Source organism: Procambarus clarkii, chromosome 2 (assembly GCF_040958095.1).
Source record: "Procambarus clarkii isolate CNS0578487 chromosome 2, FALCON_Pclarkii_2.0, whole genome shotgun sequence".
In the NCBI taxonomy this organism is placed as follows: Eukaryota; Metazoa; Arthropoda; class Malacostraca; order Decapoda; family Cambaridae; genus Procambarus; species Procambarus clarkii.
Genome location: NC_091151.1, coordinates 49,848,915 through 49,868,443, shown reverse-complemented (window position 1 = coordinate 49,868,443; position 19,529 = coordinate 49,848,915). Strand labels below are relative to the sequence as shown.

Below are 19,529 nucleotides of genomic sequence, written 5' to 3'. Positions count from 1 at the left end.
TAAGTAAATAAACTGTAAACTAATAAATGATGACATACGGTGTATAATTAATGTAACAGTAATTAGCCTTCCTTGGGAATTAGCCTAATTACAATAATGAATGATCAAAGTTAAGGTATCAAGATCAAGTAAAAAATATAACATGTAAAATAAGTAAGTTAACAAGTAAATTAACTGTGAACAAATAATAATTGATGCTAGATAATGACCACAATAAAGGGTTATTGAGTTAACAGTAATTAGCGAGGGGCTGATAACAAGCCTAGTTAATGTAATGACTTAACAACTGTTTAAGGACATGAATAAGAATTGCGCCACAAGAATAAACAAAGATTACATGTACAGCAAGTGGGTAATAAAGATCCCTATAAAGATGTCAGCGGGGAAGACATACATAAACTTAGTTTTTGGCCGTGAGGGTGAACAAACAACATAGGCGATATAATTTCTTTATTAATTTAGATATTAATACTAAAATATTTGCAACTGCAAGTTGCATTGAATTTTGCAAAAGCAGTTGCTAGTAATTTGCAACTGAAGCTCCTGTTCAATATTAGTAGTTAGGGTAGAGGATGAGTAGTTCATGGATACCGTAACTTTCTTAAACATGTTACACCAAATCTATCTTAAATAATCACTATCATCTTGTACATCTATAAGTGCAAATTCTATCGTGAGCATTACAAAAATGTACATTATTTACAATACAGTAAAATATATAAATAAAATACATGGATCACAAGCAATAGCTGTACCCAGTACGCATGTGGGTATCCTCACACAAGGTCGTACTCAAAGCTGAGATAGTCGAGGAGGTAGTGATCCAGGAACTCTTTCCTGAGGGAGTAGTCGAGGCCCTGTAGGTAGTGGATGGCCAGTCGGTCAGCCTCCGTGCTTCTGCTGTGGACGGGAAATTTCTCGACAATTTTCTCAACACCAAGCCATTTTAACACGTAAGTCGAATCTTCATGCAAGCTCTCAACCTTGCCGATAAAGTCGTAATCGATGCCACAAGGATTACACATCTGGGGACAACATGGAGTGTTTGGTTAATATCAACTTAACTGCCACTGATATTGAATTGAAAGTGAAATAAGTTTATTGAGGTATAACTACACACAAAGGGATGAGGTAGCTCAAGCTATTCTCACCCCGTTCATTACAACGTGTTCATATATAAATACACACATATCACAAGTAGGTAATTATCAAAAGAAGGCACCAAGCCGGGAAGGTTATGTAGCACACACATCACAAACAATCAACCTATTACCGAACATTCTGAGTGATAAACATATACATTTCTTAAAGTGAAATTCACCATTTCTGGTGAATGGAATATACATTTCTGGGTCCGTCTAATTACCACAAGCAGCCACAAACTACACAAACTTCAGAAAGCTTCCTGGCAATACGTTAGTAATGAATAAATATGATATATTAAGTTAGGCTGACCTAACCTAACCTAACTTTAAGGGAGCCGGTCGGCCGAGCGGACAGCACGCGGGACTTGTGATCCTGTGGTCCTGGGTTCGATCCCAGGCGCCGGCGAGAAATAATGGGCAGAGTTTCTTTCACCCTATGCCCCTGTTACCTAGCAGTAAAATAGGTACCTGGGTGTTAGTCAGCTGTCACGGGCTACTTCCTGGGGGTGGAGGCCTGGTCGAGGACCGGGCCGCGGGGACACTAAAAGCCCCGAAATCATCTCAAGATAACCTCAAGATAACCTAACCTATCCTATCCTATCCTATCCTAACCTAACTTAACCAAACCTAACCTAACCTAACCGAAGCTTGGATCGTCGACTTGATTTGGCGTCACCAGCTTTTTATTTTCGTCTAATTTCTTTATAAAAAGATACTTTTTCAGATTAAAATTATGTTTTTTCGTGTTGTACATTCAGCACCAACATTATAATGAGTAAATATATCATATTTATTCATTACTAACGTATTGCCAGGAAGCTTTCTGAAGTTTGTGTAGTTTGTGGTAGCTTGTGGTAATTAGACGGACCGTTGTTGTGGGTTGCAAGGACATTTTTGTCAACATCGGTGTCGGCGTCTGGAGCGCCTCCTGGTGTCAGTTGTTGGAGTTACGGGTGTTCTGTTGTCGTCTTCAGGTATGGTGATGTCGATGTTGGAAAAGGTAGCCAGGGTGGGTAGCGTCCCTGTTTCCGGACTGGTTGTGGGGCCGGCAGCAGCTGGAAGAGCTGGTAGAAGGTCGTCGGGTACGGTCACCGTCGGCAATCCATTTGGAGTGAGAAGCCGGTTGATGGTGTGGACGTTTAGGTTGACGTCGCTGCCAGCCAGTTTGTCGTCGAGGTGTAAAAGTACCGGTAGCAGGGTGATATTGGTGGTAGCTGCAGGCAGGGGTGAGGTCGGCTGATTATGGCGTCCCCAGGGGCCAAGCAGGGGTGAGGTCAGCTTAATGTGGCGTCCCCAGGGACCAGGTAGTGAGGTAGCGGCAGCTTTACCAAGTGTGATCCCGGGCAAGGCCGGGAATGCTGCAGACGTTGGTGGGATGTTTGGTCGAGGTGTGGCGATTGGCAGAGATTTCCATCATCATCATGATTTCTTCCTTCTTACGAGGGCAGTCAGGGGAGACAGCTGTATGTAGGTCGCTGCAGAGGAGACATTTCTGATGTCAGTGTAGGCAGTGTAGTGGTGGTCCTCGGAGCATTTGCTGCATTTCGGTGTGCGCAACATGAACTTGCCAGTGTAGTGAGAGTACTGGTAACACCTAAAGCTGCTGCTGTTGTTGTTTAAGATTCGCTACTTAGAACAAAAAGTTCCAAGTAGCACGGGCTATGGTGAGCCCGTAGTGGACTTACCTGGCACAGGAGCGAAGCTGTGTATGTGTGTGCTGTTCAACGTCAAGAAAACGGTAAATTTAAAGTGCCCTTATCCTAACCTACCAGAGGACCCAAAACAGAACACGGGACAGTACGTCACTTTCGCCAGCCGCTTCCATTTTCTAGTATGACAATTTTTGGCCTTAGGCAACGCATGCGAGCGAAAACCAACGTACTTTGTAGGTCAGGTTGGATTCCGAAGCATGAGAATATGTTGTCAGTGACGAGATCGGCGGTGGCAGCGTTTACGAAAGACATCTACAAGGTCGGGCGCCGGATGTCGTCGCTGGTGATGAGTTTGGTCGTGGTAACCGTTTTGGCAGAGTATTCTGAGTTGATGCTGGTGATGATATCGGTGATGTCGCGGTCCGTGATCCCTGAGCTGACCCTCCTGACCCTTGCTCCAGATGCTACTCCCTCTACGGGTCGTAGTAGCGTTGGGTGTCCTGTGGCGTGGCAGAGAGGACACGACCACTCCCGCTGGCAGCTGAGGTGAGGTAATAGCTAACTGCTATTGATCTTCCAGTTTCCAGGTGATATCTGCACCTGATATGAATTCCCTGTATTAATTAAATCACCCCTTACCAAACCTTGCTTTTCTCTGTGAAGTGTCTTGTGTTACTGTCAAGTGTTTAGAATCAGGAAAAAAAAACTTTGGTAAATACTGGTTCAAGGTTAGTCCCAGAAGTGAGAGGCCAGAGATACAAGGCTAGTCCCAGAACTAAAATAGAAGACCAACGCGCACAGACTAAGGGAATTGTGTATGAGTGCGCGCGCACGTAGGTGGATGAAGACCCAGCTCCTGGACCCACCTGATGGATGGGACGCCAGTGGGAGTCCCAGGGTATGGACTCCTCTTCCTTCTGATGATTTATGAGCTTAACAAAGTCCGAAAAACTCACTCCCTCCTCAACCTGTGTCGGCAGCGTCCTGGAGGGCAAGACACGAGAGTTTTTTCAACTGTGACACAAACCTAAAAACAAATATAAGTAATTCATGATAGGAGTAATTCTGTAGAAAATGTTCTACAGTAGAACCGTCTTTGCTGAATCTTTCACTTGTCGTGTTTCCAACGACAAACATTCCAGAAGCTTGCATAAAATGGGTTGTATTTTGCAAAACAGTCATTAAAGTTGACCAGACCACACACTAGAAGTTGAAGGGACGACGACGTTTCGGTCCGTCCTGGACCATTCATCCGACCGAAACGTCGTCGTCCCTTCAACTTCTAGTGTGTGGTCTGGTCAACATACTTCAGCCACGTTATTGTGACTCATCGCCTGCACAGTCATTAAACTACAAAATTCTAATTTAAAAATATATAATTGTGTTGGCATATTTTACCCAAACTTTTCAGATATTAATTTCTTTATGTAAGGAGAAATTTCCAAATCTTCCATATCGGTGGGATGTTCTAGCTTGTCCCGATAGGCTGACACCACCCTGTGGAGCGGCTCTCGCACGAACAGGAACTTCCTGTAGGAGGCCAGCATGTCCGGCCACACGTCCTCAAACCTGGGCTGCACCAGCATGAACTGCTGCGTCAGGAGATGAGTGGTGTGCCTGGGGGAAATGTTGACGCTAGTATTAGTGGCTGCTCGTCACTCATCATGCTCGTCATTCATCATGCTCGTCACTCATCATGCTCGTCACTCATCATGCTCGTCATTCATCATGCTCGTCACTCATCATGCTCGTCATTCATCATGCTCGTTATTCATCATGCTCGTTATTCATCATGCTCGTCACTCATCATGCTCGTCACTCATCATGCTCGTCATTGATCATGCTCGTCACTCATCATGCTCGTCACTCATCATGCTCGTCACTCATCATGCTCGTCACTCATCATGCTCGTCACTCATCATGCTCGTCACTCATCATGCTCGTCACTCATCATGCTCGTTATTCATCATGCTCGTCACTCATCATGCTCGTCACTCATCATGCTCGTCATTCATCATGCTCGTCACTCATCATGCTCTTTACTCATCATGCTCGTCATTCATCATGCTCGTCACTCATCATGCTCGTCACTCATCATGCTCGTCACTCATCATGCTCGTCACTCATCATGCTCGTCACTCATCATGCTCGTCACTCATCAAACGAGACTCCTTCACAGGAGTTTTATAGTTTCATTTTAGGACGAGAACCTTTTTTTCTCGACACCTTCTGCGTTATTGGGTACAACCAGGAAGATCTTGGGGTCGTTCCCTGCCGAGGGTACAAAATTACTCCAGTTTTCACAAGTCCCTGAGATAAGTCCAAATTTGAGATGTAGAAATTGATACACACACACACACACACACACACACACACACACACACACACACACACACACACACACACACACACACACACACACACACACACACAAAAAAAAAAAAAAAAAAAAAAAAAAAAAAAAAAAAAAAAGGCTTACAGCTACTTCAGAACATCTAATCTGGAAACATTTATCGCCGTCCTACAATTATCCCCCGAGAGACCCGGGTGTAATCCCTGGCCAGGACACAAACAGTTGGCCACGTTCCCTTTCACCTGACACCTCTGTTCACCTAGCAGCAATACATATTTTCGAAGTTAGGCAACTCTTCTCGGGGTCGGGGGGGGGGGGGGGGGAAGAGTTGCATCCTCTGGAAAGTCAGTACTTTGCCTAAGGGAGATTTAGATGTCAGTCTTAATCCGTTGTTATCCTCATAGCGGGCACTACATCACATGTTGACCTCAGGAGTTGCCAGTTGCCGTCAGCTGGTGAGGTTACATCTTGCGTGGCAGCACCTAGAGGGGTGAGGAGGAGGAGCCTACGAAGACTAGGAAAACACTACTGCTTCTCTTATAATCCAAGAGGCTCACGAGTAATGGGACTTGGACTGGTCCGTATACAACACCGGACTCGCCTCTTGAAGGTCGGAGTTTGCTGCCCCCGATGGTCCAAATGGGCTAGGAATCTTTCTTTTATTCATTCCTATTCCAATTCCTATTCCAGCTCCTATTCCAGCTCCTATTCCGGCCTCATATCCCTGCCAAGGGCTGTATGAACATACTGGCTTAGCGCTTTCTCTTGATTACCTTACCTTGAGTGGTGGGTAAGACGCCTGCACGTGTTCGAACACTTCTTAATCGAACACTGCAACGGAATGTCGGGTGAAATAAGGCCGGTGTCCGAAAATGTTGCAGCTATATTCGTTCTCGATTTAATACACGTTTATTAAGAATTTCATCATATGTTGTTCTATGCGATTTTACCGTTAAATTCACACCATAAGTTCACAGCGTAGAGCTTCGTTAGAAGAAGGGAAGACCTCCGCGGGTTCCATTCAAGGAGCACTTAGGAGAGACGAACCGTGGACCCCTCCATGGGTTTATTTTACACCTGTGGGGGTCCCTCCCTCTTGAGGAGCTCCTTGGTCGAGTCTACCATTACCCAGAGCTCATCTGGGGTGATGCCTCTCCACTGGGCAAGCGGAGAGTTGATGCCCCGCTTTATGGCTCGGTTCGCTGCCCTGCTTTATGGCTCGGTTCCCTGCCCCACCTTATAGCTCGGTTCCCTACCCCGCCTTATAGCTCGGTTCGCTGCTCCGCCTTATAGCTCGGTTCCCTACCCCACCTTATAGCTCGGTTCCCTGCCCCACCTTATAGCTCGGTTCCCTACCCCGCCTTATAGCTCGGTTCGCTGCCCCACCTTATAGCTCGATTCCCTACCCCGCCTTATAGCTCTGTTCGCTGCCCCGCTTTATAGCTCGGTTCCCTACCCCGCCTTATAGCTCGGTTCCCTACCCCGCCTTATAGCTCGGTTCCCTACCCCGTATATACAGCTCACCTGGAGATGGTGGCGAGGCGGGAGGCGTTGAAGGTGGACGAGGTAAGTTGAAGCCAAGAACGCTTCCAGCTGCTGCTTGCCACCTGTGGGTAAGTGTAAGTATGAGGAGGAAGCACCAAGCAAGTATGACTGTGTGGCATTTGGAAGGGATATATAAGGACTTTCAGCGCCGTAGAGAGGGGGGGGGACCTGCTGCCTGGGTAACAGCTTCTCCCCCGAATCAACCTACCCAGGCTTTACACCCTGGTGAGGCCACTCCAGACCGACAACCAGAGCGCAACTCCATAGTCTCCTGAGACTGATGGATGCCTACTACTACTAAGGACATCGAGCTGGGAATTGAAGGGGCGAAGGAATGGTGCTCAATCACTTGGACCATCAGGGATCGAACACCGACCCCCCCTCAAGAAGCATGGCCGTTATTGTACCGACCAGTCCAAGTGGATGGACCGTAAGACTACCATATTATTTTAGAGTCAGATATTTTGCTGAGGAGGCCGACATATTCTTGACGTGACTGGTAAATCTTCAGCCACATATCAATTAAAATATATATGTAATTGACCATATACTATTAGTATATATCCTGTGTAAGAAGTAATTGATTCATATCAATAAAACGTAATTAGAATAATATATATATATATATATATATATATATATATATATATATATATATATATATATATATATATATATATATTATATATAAACATAATAAATATATATATAAGGTTAAGATTAATGATTCTAACACAAATCTTCTCAATATTTCTTACCTTATTCTTTACTGTCGAGGGAAGTTGAAAAAGTAACTCTCCAAAGTTCATTTTCACTATTATCACTATCACTATTTTTCAATATTATGGTCTGACGCCTAGAGATGCGATTCGCAAGGTACTCCTTACATTTTCAAAAACAAATTTTCCATACTGTGCCAAAGCTTATAGGAATAGGTCAGACATGATACAGACGTACAAGATACTAAAGGACATTGAAAAGTAGATATAGAAATGTTTTAAGTGAGGAACAGTGGAACGAGAGGTCATAACTGTAACACAGATGAGCCATAGAGATTTAGGAAGGATCTTTTCCAGGCTACGGGAGTATTAAGAGCAGATGCTCACTCGTGCAAGCACAATTGAGTACAACTAGATGAGTACACACACACACACACACACACACACACACACACACACACACACACACACACACACACACACACACACACACAATATAATTCATCTCAGACCCTAACAACATATTCCCATAAGAGAGAGGGCACTGCGGACCTTGTGGGCACTGCAGTAGAGGATGCCGCGGGCGTCGTCGACGAGGATGTTCCTGAGGTGGTCCTGAGTGACCTTAGTGGACACGTTGAGTGACTTGCACACTCGCCTCACCTGGCGTCGGGTCCTGTCACTCCGCTCCCTCGCGCCTCCTGCCAGGACAACAATGATCACCATGGGCCCCGTTGTAATAAGATGACAAAAAAGCGATAATAATGATAAAAAGAGGCAATAATGATAAGAGAGGGATAACCCTCCCTTTCCCTCCGCCCTTCCCAGCTCCTTGTCCTCATATCCCGTCTAGGCGCTACACAGTCACACTGGGTTGGTGCTTTTTTTCCCCTCACGATTACCTTACCTTGGGGAGCATGAGGCTTAACTCTCTCCTACCCTAGTCTAACTTGAGGAAGAAGCGGGTCAAGTGAGGTTGTTAATGGGTCAAGTGCAGTTGTTAATGACAGACAACCTGAAGGGGCGTGACCCTGAAGGATGGAAGAAGAGGAGATATAATTATCCAAGGTTATCTGTATTATCTCACAAGCCGATTGATTCACTGTCCTCGTGGGACCTGAAGCCTGGATAGAGACTGACCTGGTGGGACCTGGAGCTTGGATAAACTGACCTGGTGGGACCTGGAGCTTGGATAAACTGACCTGGTGCCTGGATAGAGACTGACCTGGTGGGACCTGGAGCTTGGATAAACTGACCTGGTGGGACCTGGAGCTTGGATAAACTGACCTGATGGGACCTGGATAGAGACTGACCTGGTGGGGCCTGGAGCTGGGAGAGAGTGAGAGAGAGTGCCACCAGGATCAACAGAGACGGGCCAAACACCTTCCTCCATCTGCTCCTGGAAATACAGATGTTATGACTTAAATCATTATCTCAAGAAACATTACCAATACTGTCTCCAAAATCATCTAATGTATTTTTGGCGTCCAATTAAATGTTGTTGGTCATCATCATATTTTTCTTCGTGATACATTTATATTAATAATCTTTCTGTCAATCTCTCTATTAATCATTTTGATTTGGCTTGTTGGAGCCGGACCCAAGAAACATTCGTAAATGTATAATAAAAGGATACATCTGAATTTATATAAAATAATAATAGTCAAAGTAGCAAGAAGAACAGAGTAACTACATTGACATAGTTAACTGCTGATTTGTTATGACCTCTGATGGTTCAATGGTATCACTGAACAGCCGGTCAAGACTCACACACACACACACACACACACACACACACACACACACACACACACACACACACACACACACGCACACACGCTGCGCTCCCTTCTCAAAACGAAAGTGTCTCAGAAGTATTGGGTCAATCGACTTGAGAATGGTCCAGGACGTGACCGAAACGTCGTCGTCCCTTCACTTTCTAGTGTGTGGTCAACATATTGGGACACACTTTGTTGCACCTTTGGAGTATACTGCATCTGTGTGTGTGTGTGTGTACAGAGCATCGTGCTGGAATATTTCCACACAAACACACACACAGCTTTTGCTTTAGTTTCCCCTTATGTTACACACTGTCAACGTGTCGCTATTCAATTTTTGGTCAACTTCCACTCTACAATCAACACTTGTGTATGGCTGATAGTCGTACACAAGTGCTTCGCAGTATGGCACACATACACTAGTGCTTCGCAGTATGGCACACATACACTAGTGCTTCGCAGTATGGCACACATACACTAGTGCTTCGCAGTATGCACACATACACTAGTGCTTCGCAGTATGGCACACATACACTAGTGCTTCGCAGTATGGCACACATACACTAGTGCTTCGCAGTATGGCACACATACACTAGTGCTTCGCAGTATGGCACACATACACTAGTGCTTCGCAGTATGGCACACATACACTAGTGCTTCGCAGTATGGCAGACAGTTCTCCAGCCATTATCTTGGCGTCTTGAGATGAGGAGGCTGGGGAGATGACTGCTTAGAGTGGTGACGTGCTGCTACTATCAGTGTTACATGTGTGTGTGTGTATATATGTGGCATTATATGTACCCATCAACTGCATTTCTCCCCCATGCTGCTAATAACCAAACAACATAATATCATAAAATTTACAAAATGCAAGCCTGAACTTTTGTGTTTTTTTAGAAATAAATCCGAATTCTTTGGTCCATTCAGGGATAATTGTATTCTTGTCGGCATTTCTTTAGGGGCTTAAAGGAAGCAGTATTGTCTACCCAAGTGGCCCCTAGGCTGACTGACCGTCTCTGACTCAGTAACTGAGACGAGGACGTGTACTGACTTCAAGACTCCGAGGACGTGTACTTGACTGATAACTGGACACGTCTCGGACACGCCCCTACGGCTCCGTGCGTCTTGGACACGCCCTTAGGGCTCCGTGCGAAGTGTTGACATAAGCATAAAATTACGATAAAAATATCCAAGTGGTTATTGTAACCTTCAGTTCCCAAACTTCCCGCTGTGTTAGTCTATCTCGGGGCAATGCATATCATTCTTTTTTTTAGACAGGTCCCCCCCTGAAAGAAGAACACGTTAACGTGCTTCTTGAAGTGAGATCGAAGAAACACAGAAGGCTCAAAATCAGGACGTCTAGCTTACCCTACCGCCACTAGCAATTCACCGCTGCCTCCAGTTACTCACCCACGGATGCCAGAGACTCATTGCCGCCCACCAAAGACTCACCACCGACGTCAGAGACTCACCACCACCACCTCCAGCGTGCTGTACGACCCATAGCTCGCCCAGTAGACTAAGAATCTTCGCATACTTCCTGGGGATTGATAAGATTTTCCTTGTAAATTTGAGTTGAGACTTTCCTCCTCCTTCTTGTAAACACACACACACACACAAAGAGCCAGAGCTCAACCCCCGCAAGCACAATTAGGTGAGTACACACACACACATACACATACACATACACACACACATATACATTTATCAGAGATGATAAATCGTGCCTCACAGGCTTAATATAATTCCATGACCAAGCAACAAAAATTAGTCACGAAAGAGAAGCGTGGGCAGACTGCATTTTTTTGGACTGCCAGAAAGCCTTTGACACAATACCTCATAAAAGGCTGTTACAAAAAGTTGGAGCAACAGGCAGGAGTAAAAGGTAAGGTGCTCCAGTGGATAAGGGAGTATCTAAGCAACAGAAAACAGCGAGTAACTGTGAGGGGGAAGACACATCAGAATGACGAGATGTCACCAGCGGAGTCCCACAGGGCTCTGTACTTGGACCCATCCTGTTTCTAATATATGTAAACGATCTTTCAGAAGGCATAGACAAATTCCTCTCAATTTTTGCATCATCAGCAAACATTATGAGAAGAATCAAGACAGATGAAGATAGAGACTACAGGACGACCTGGACAAACTGGAGGAATGGTCTAGAAAATGGCTACTAAAGTTCAACTCAGGAAAGTGTAATGTAATGAAATTAGGCGAAGGGAACAGGAGACTGAACACAAGGTACCATCTGGGAGGTAAAATCCTGCAAGAGTCAAATAGAGTAAGATTTGGGGGTTGATATCACACCGAACCTGTCCCCAGAAGCCCACATCAAAAGAATATCATCAGCGGCATATGCTAGATTGGCAAATATAAGAACTGCCTTTAGAAACTTGTGTAAGGAATCGTTCAGGACCCTGTATACCACTCATGTCAGACCAATCCTGGAATATGCAGCTCCAACCTGGAGTCCATACCTAGCAAGACATAAGACAAAATAATGGTGGCAGAGGTATGCCACCAGACTTGTCCAGGAACTGAAAGGTATGAGTTACGAGGAAAGGCTAAGGGAACTGAACTTCACGTCCCTGGAAAACAGAAGAATAAGGAAAGACATGATAACCACCTACAAAATTCTCAAGGGAATTGACAGGGTGGACAAAGACAAACTCTTCAGCACGGATGGGACAAGAATAAGAGGACACAGGTGGAAAATTAATATCCAGATGAGCCACAGAGACGTTAGAAAGATTTTGTTCAGTGTTAGAGTAGTTAACAAGTGGAATGCATTAGGCAGTGATGTGGTGGAGGCTGACTCCATACACAGTTTCAAATGTAGATATGATAGAGCCCAGTAGGCTCAGGAATCTGTACACCAGTTGAATAACAGTCGAGAGGCGGGACCAAAGAGCCAAAACTCAACTCCCGCAAGCACAACTAGGTGAGTACAAGTAGGCGAGTACCCTCGCGCGCGCGCGCTCACACACACACACACACACACGACGTGGCAGTAGTGTGGTCAGACGTTTTTGCTTTAGGCAGGACAATGATGATTTTGAGCAGTGTGACCTCCGTCCTCACACCGCAAGCAGCTTAGTTTAGTTTAGTTCACTTATTATGCACCCCATACCCATCTTATGGGCGGTAGTGGAAAGGGTTACAGAGGCACATAATGGACTCAGGGACTGAACCCCACAATTCATTTCTTCTTCTTCTTCTTGTTGATAGTAGGTGCAGTTTGCATGAAGGGTTTGTCCTCCCGATGACTGCACCAGTAATGATGTTGTTGGACGCGTTTATGTTGAAGATGATCGGAGCTACCAAGGTGCTTGTTGCGTTGTGCTGTAGATAGAGGAACGGTGATTCTCTATCCTGTTGTTAGCCTTGTTGTTCCTCTATCGGTAGATAGAGGAACGGTGAAATGAACAATTCATTTAGCTAAGCAAGTTACAATCTTGATGAGCTAGTTACAAAATTCAATATAAGTCGTCACATCAACAATGGGTTCGAGATCGACCTCAAGTACAGGTTCTAAATTAAGCAACTGACATATGTGGAGAGCTAGTGTCACAATTTATACGTTTGTCCTGCACACCGCCCCCCATCCAGTGGGCAGCGGTGGATAGGTTACAATCACTTAGTTACTACCTACAGTTAGCAAACTGGGGATATTTGGCTAAAATTTCTGGTAACAGATAATTTTGAATGAAGCAGAACAGATAATTTGTCCTTTTTTGGGACTCTATCTAAAAAGAATAATAAATGCTAAATAGGCTCCTTCCTTTAGTTTGTAAAATTCATTTGGTAAGTCCATGCTGTTCCAGCAACGGTAAGAACGCATATTAATTTCTTACAATTTTTTATTGTTACTGTGTGAATACTTGTATATATACAGTATATGTATATATATGTATATACATGTATATATATGTATATACATGTATATACAGTATATATATGTATATATAATATATACAGCAAGTTTAACAAATAAATTTAGGAAAAGAAATAACCAAACACCACATAAAATACTGGTAAGAAAAGTACAAGTACATGGAATAAATGGCAGGATCTTCTTGAGATGATTTCGGGGCTTTTAGTGTCCCCGCGGCCCGGTCCTCGACCAGGCCTCCACCCCCAGGAAGCAGCCCGTGACAGCTGACTAACACCCAGGTACCTATTTTACTGCTATGTAACAGGGGGTATAGGGTGAAAGAAACTCTGCCCATTGTTTCTCGCCGGCGCCTGGGATCGAACCCGGGACCACAGGATCAAAAGTCCAGCATGCTGTCCGCTCGGCCGACTGGCTCCCCGACTCGAGGATACTCGAATGGATAAAATAATGGTGGAAATATAGAAATCAAAGGGTCGTCGTCTCTTCAATTTCTAGTGTGTGGTTTGGTTAACAAATCAAAGGGTCGTGCTAAACGGAAATGAATGTGTGAGAAATGTGGCGAATATCACATTTTTGTCATATACATCAAAGTTGAGAATATGACAAACCACATCACCAAATTTGTAGATGACACTAAGATTAATAGTAAAGTAGTTAATGAAATGATGCTAAATGCCTTGCAAAAAGATCAGCGTGAACTCCTTAAATGGTCGGAAGATCAACAGATGATTATTAATACCGAAAAATGCAAGATCTTGCATGTGGGGCCATAACACTGCACATCACAACTACCATAACATCTTGCAGCAGATTAATGAAGAACAACAGGACCTTGGAGTCAGAATCACTGGTCACTGAAGGTTTCACAATTGGCAGCTGCGGTAAAAAAAAAGCCAACCATATCCTAGGAATAGTTAACTTTAATTTCAGGGAAAAGAAGAAGATAGTTATTCAATTGTATAAAAATCTTTAACCCTCCACTTCAATTATTGTATCCAAGCATGGAGACCGCATCTTCAGACGGACATCTCTGCTTTGGAGAAGGTCCAACACTGGACGACAAAAGTGATTCCTGAACAAAGTCGACTCCCATACCAGGAAGGGCTGAGGGCCACAGGGCTAACAACACGGCACACCAGACATGAGTTGTTGATCCAGAGCGCTTCTTCGAGGAGTCAGATATATCACAAAGAAGGAGCAACGACTCAAGCTCAACAAGCCACAATACAGGACACAAAACATATTCTTTTTCACCCACAGGGTTATAAACCCATGGAACCGCCTACCCGCCGAGGACGTAAATGCCAAAACGCTGTTGAATTATAAAATCCAGCTTGAAAAAAAATCATTGGGACAGATGGGGTGAGAGGGGTTAAGAAGCCGCTGGCTTCCTGTCCTCGTCGAGGCCAGTGGTGTGTTAGTGGCCCTCAGGTAAATTCAGGTTAATTATAGGGATATTTGATCATGGAGCGTCAGACTGCTAGCATGAAGGAAGATAGCGGGCCAGCGCGCAAGTCCATGAGAGAGAGAGAGAGAGAGAGAGAGAGAGAGAGAGAGAGAGAGAGAGAGAGAGAGAGAGAGAGAGAGAGAGAGAGAGAGAGAGAGAGAGAGACGAGAGAGACGAGAGAGACGAGAGAGACGAGAGAGAGAGAGAGAGAGAGAGAGAGAGAGAGAGAGAGAGAGAGAGAGAGAGAGAGAGAGAGAGAGAGAGAGAGAGACGAGAGAGACGAGAGAGAGGAGAGAGACGAGAGAGAGAGAGAGAGAGAGAGAGAGAGAGAGAGAGAGAGAGAGAGAGAGAGAGAGAGAGAGAGAGAGAGAGAGAGAGAGAGAGAGAAGAGAGAAGAGAGACGAGAGAGAGAAGAGAGAAGAGAGACGAGAGAGAGAGAGAGAGAGAGAGAGAGAGAGAGAGAGAGAGAGAGAGAGAGAGAGAGAGAGAGAGAGAGAGAGAGAGAGAGAGAGAGAGAGAGAGAGAGAAGAGAGAAGAGAGACGAGAGAGAGAAGAGAGAAGAGAGAAGAGAGACGAGAGAGAGAGAGAGAGAGAGAGAGAGAGAGAGAGAGAGAGAGAGAGAGAGAGAGAGAGAGAGAGAGAGAGAGAGAGAGAGAGAGAGAGAGAGAGAGAGGAGAGGGAGAGAGAGAGGGAGAGAGGGGCGTGCCAGTACACCCATCACATCAGAGCCGACGTCGACTACGCCTGGGGCCAAATTCTCAAAGCAGTTATGCAAGTACTTACGAACCTGTACATCTTTCCTGAATCTTTGGTGGCTTTGTTTACAAATATTAAACAGTTAATGAGCTGCGAAGCACCAGGAGGCTGTTTATAACAATAACAACAGTTGATTGGCAAGTTTTCATGCTTGTAAACTGTTTAATAAATGTAACCAAAGTCGTCAAAGATTGAGGAAAGATGTACACGTTCGTAAGTACTTGCGTAACTACTTCGCGAATCTGGCCCCTGGAGCTGACAGCACAAGCCACAGAGAAGATAAACACAAATCTACCAACAGGAAAATCTACCAACGGGCAAATCTACCAACAGGAAAAACGCCTTGCTTATTGCAACTCTTGGCCTCCTCTCTGGCAGTGGTCCTCATCTTTCAGATATTACTTAAAAACTGCCGGCCTCGGCAGCTTAGTATTTCCCGGTGGCGGAGCACACTCGCCCTGCGACTCAGAGGTTTTGTCCGTCGATTAAGGCAGTGTCTGGGATGCTCCCGGACGCAGGTTCGAATCCTCGTCACGTCCCTTGTGGATTTGTTCATTTTGTCCCGTCTCAAGCCCTGACTGGCTAGAACTGACTGGGCACCAAGGTTTTAATTCTTAGCCCCCTTTTTACCCAGCAATTATTGGGGGACCCGACTGTAAACTGATTGTCTATTGGTGTTCCAGGGAACACTAGTAAGGGGGAAGGCTTAAGATGACCTATGGGAAGACTGTTTACTTGACAGTAAACACTGCCAAGGAAGCCCTAACAAGTCTTCCTCTAGCATCAGGTTCCACATTTCACTAAGGCAGAGTTGCACAATTTATCAAACTGGTGAGACACATCTGGCAAATTCTACTCAAATCTGTCCTTGATTTCGTTTATCTAAATTTCTTCCTATTGGGTTCAGGGAGCAATTTATATCCCTTCAAAATAACATTTTTAACGCAATCATAAAATGAAAACCCCGGATAAATGCTGCACAAATCCTATCATCACATATATGTGGTGTCCACAATCCTTATCCTGACCCCCTTCCAAGTGCTGTATAGTCCTAATGGCTTGGCGCTCTCTTCTGATAATTCTCTCCCCTCCTTGTACTTGCCTTGTACATATCATGCTGGACACCACATATATATATATATATATATGTGTGTGTTATGGTGTCCATACGAAGAACAACTTGAAACACTTGTCTGAGTACCAATTATGTTTATAATTGATATTACAACATTCCTAGTGTCTATGTTGCATGTTGGGTTTGCTGGTAGTCGCGCGAGGAGCACGCACACACGCACGAGGTGTATGCACGCACGAGACGCACGCACTGACGCACATCTCTCAACAATGATCACAGAACTGTGACTCGACACATCACAAGTAAGGACCCAGATTAACAGATTAAGGACTTGGCCGAAACGCGTTGCGAGCTGTACAAGAATGTAAGAACTTTTGTATATATATATATATATATATATATATATATATATATATATATATATATATATATATATATATATTAGTATATTTTGGTAGCAGTCTTTCCTGTAGACATATATTATTAAATATGACCGAAAAAGTAAGATTAATAATTCTAACACGAATTTTCTCAATCTTTCGTACATTTCTTTTCACTGTTGGAGGTAATTCAAAAATCAATTCTTCAAAATTCATTTTTATTTCTAGTCTGACGCGACACGAGCGCGTTTCGTAAAACTTATTACATTTTCAAAGACTTTAGTTTACAAATACACAACTGAATAGAACTTACGCATCTCCGATTCTACCCACCTCAAGACTCCGCTCCAATATAGAAGCATCAAGAAATATGGACCAATAGGTTTTCTACAATCACTTCCATTTCAATACCCATTGTTTCGTGTTCTGTCTTGTGTTGATGAAATTAATACCATATTAATGCCACCTCACCCCATCCACCTCACTCAAATGTAGATATAAACAAAAATCGGAGATGTGTAAGTTCTATTCAGTTGTGTATTTGTAAACTAAAGTCTTTGAAAATGTAATAAGTTTTACGAAACGCGCTCGTGTCGCGTCAGGCTAGAAATAAAAATGAATTTTGGAGAATTGATTTTTGAATTACCTCCAACAGTGAAAAGAAATGTACGAAAGATTGAGAAAATTCGTGTTAGAATTATTAATCTTACTTTTTCGGTCATATTTAATAATATATATATATATATATATGGTTGGGTGGGTGGGAGCGAATGTATATAAAACACCTGTCATATAATGAGCAAAACATTCACGACTCGGCATAACATTATTCTCCCTATTTTATATATAAAAAATTAGGACATTACAGTTATTATTTTTATTGGTCAAACTAATTGGAGTTGTAGCGAGTATATTATGTAAACAATATACTCGCTCCAAACTCATTAGCTTTAATGAGAGTAGCAAAACTATCATTAACACTGATGACGAAACACATACCTCTTCCTTAATTAAAGTAAACATCACTCAGTGTATTCAGTTCCAACCGACCCCAAGACGCTTCAGCTTCAACACAGTAGACGGCAAACTACGACCGCATGGAGCTACCACACTCTTGGCCTCATCGAGTTTCCACACTCACGATCCCGCATCTAGCCGCCACGCTCTCCCGCATGGAGCTCCACGACTCCGGCCGTACTCAGCTCCAAGCTTCGTCTCACCGTCTACGACACTTCCAACAACCGACTGCTATAAGCAAGACTACTAAAAATAAAAATGAAAACCCACTAAACACTGTATCTAATCCACCCAACAACGTAACAGAATCGTACGTTACAGTTATATAAATAACAATAATTATTGTACACTATTAATATTAAATAATAATAATTATGCACTGTCGTGGGCTCATAGGAGGACCAGCGATTGGTGTAACAGCCTTCGTATCCCAGTCAATGGAAACCCAAATGGGCACCAGGAACTTATAAAGTAGTCACCGCTTAAACAAATTTTCTATGACATTCATTTTCTTCGGTCAAGTTGTGGGAGACTGAAGTAATCTCCGCTAACAAATACTTAATCATAACCTCAGGTAAATTCAGGCTATCGTTTGTCGGAGACAGACAGCCTGTGTATATATAAATACGTTAGGCTTATATGGAGGTCCCCCTAAGATCGAACAATTGACCCTCCCCAGGATGCAACCCTCCTAGAGTTGCCTAACTCCCGGGTACTTATATTGTACCATATAAGTATATACATACATATATATATATATATATATATATATATATATATATATATATATATATATATACATATATACATTATATATATATATATATATATGTATATATGTATATATATATATATATAAAAGAGAGAGAGAGAGAGAGAGAGAGAGAGAGAGAGAGAGAGAGAGAGAGAGAGAGAGAGAGAGAGAGAGAGAGAGAGAGAGAGAGAGAGAGAGAGAGAGAGACTATCTTGCTCTCTGATGAAGGCGAACTAAACCGAAAACGCATTCAGTATTCTCTATTTATTACTTATTTATTTATTACTTATTTATTTATTACTTATTTATTACTTATTATTTATTATTATTCTCTATTTTATCCATGACTGACGAAGAGAACAGAGTTCTGGTCAGCATGGTAAAGCCAATAATGATCTTCCACAGGTCGTAGTAACATTCTTATTGACAAGATGAGTATACAATTGTGCCTAATTGGAGAGCTATAATGCCTCCCTACACCGCATGGGGTCGGCCACGCCACGAGCATTATCCAGGGAGGATGGAAGAGCATACTAGTTGGCATTATAAATGAATGCACGCGTCAGAACGTGTATAGAACGTGTACAGAACGTTGTGTTTACAAATTCGTGTATTGAAAGTGTACAAGATCCGATATATAGATTTCATCCGGTCATAATCAACAAGTGTTCAAATCTTGGATTTAGACCTATTGTGGTATGAATGAGCCTGTCCTGTGTGGCAGTGAATATGAGCATTATCCTCACTGTCCTGTGTGGCAGTGAATATGACCACCATACTCACTGTCCTGTGTGGCAGTGAATATAAGCACTATCCTCACTGTCCTGTGTTAGTGGTGAACCACAGTGAACCAACTGACGGTACACAGCGGGTACACTCCCCCCTCCTCCCCCTCCAAAAAAGCTCAAACATGCATTAGTGCGCCAAGTGGCCATATTTTGAAATAAATGGCGCCTAATTTGACCAGATTAGCCTCGGCACGCCAAGATTTCCCTAACCCCAGTAATTAGCCC

The 19,529-nt window shown here is 43.7% G+C and overlaps 1 protein-coding gene across 1 annotated transcript; it reads right to left on the bottom strand.

Moving 5' to 3' along the window:
• Positions 1-435: 435 nt before the first annotated feature.
• Positions 436-18,000, bottom strand: LOC123762463 (carbohydrate sulfotransferase 11). The gene is made up of 8 exons (XM_045748975.2): positions 17,745-18,000; positions 10,665-10,732; positions 8,728-8,813; positions 7,967-8,115; positions 6,675-6,757; positions 4,196-4,414; positions 3,664-3,781; positions 436-1,025 (listed from the first exon to the last, which is right to left on the bottom strand). Exons 2-8 carry the CDS (start codon positions 10,694-10,696, stop codon positions 777-779), a joined length of 936 nt encoding a protein of 311 aa, XP_045604931.1. The 5' UTR covers positions 10,697-10,732; positions 17,745-18,000; the 3' UTR covers positions 436-776.
• Between the last annotated feature and the right edge of the window lie 1,529 nt (positions 18,001-19,529).

Bases quoted from the DNA above. Each gene is read 5' to 3' on its own strand.
- LOC123762463 (XM_045748975.2), bottom strand. From the start codon at position 10,696: ATGGGTCGTACAGCACGCTGGAGGTGGTGGTG. The intron at 8,814-10,664 runs GTGAGTCTCTGA...CTGTATTTCCAG, and splicing joins GCACGCTGGAGGTGGTGGTG to GAGCAGATGGAGGAAGGTGT. The intron at 6,758-7,966 runs GTCCGCAGTGCC...ACTTACCCACAG, and splicing joins TCTACTGCAGTGCCCACAAG to GTGGCAAGCAGCAGCTGGAA.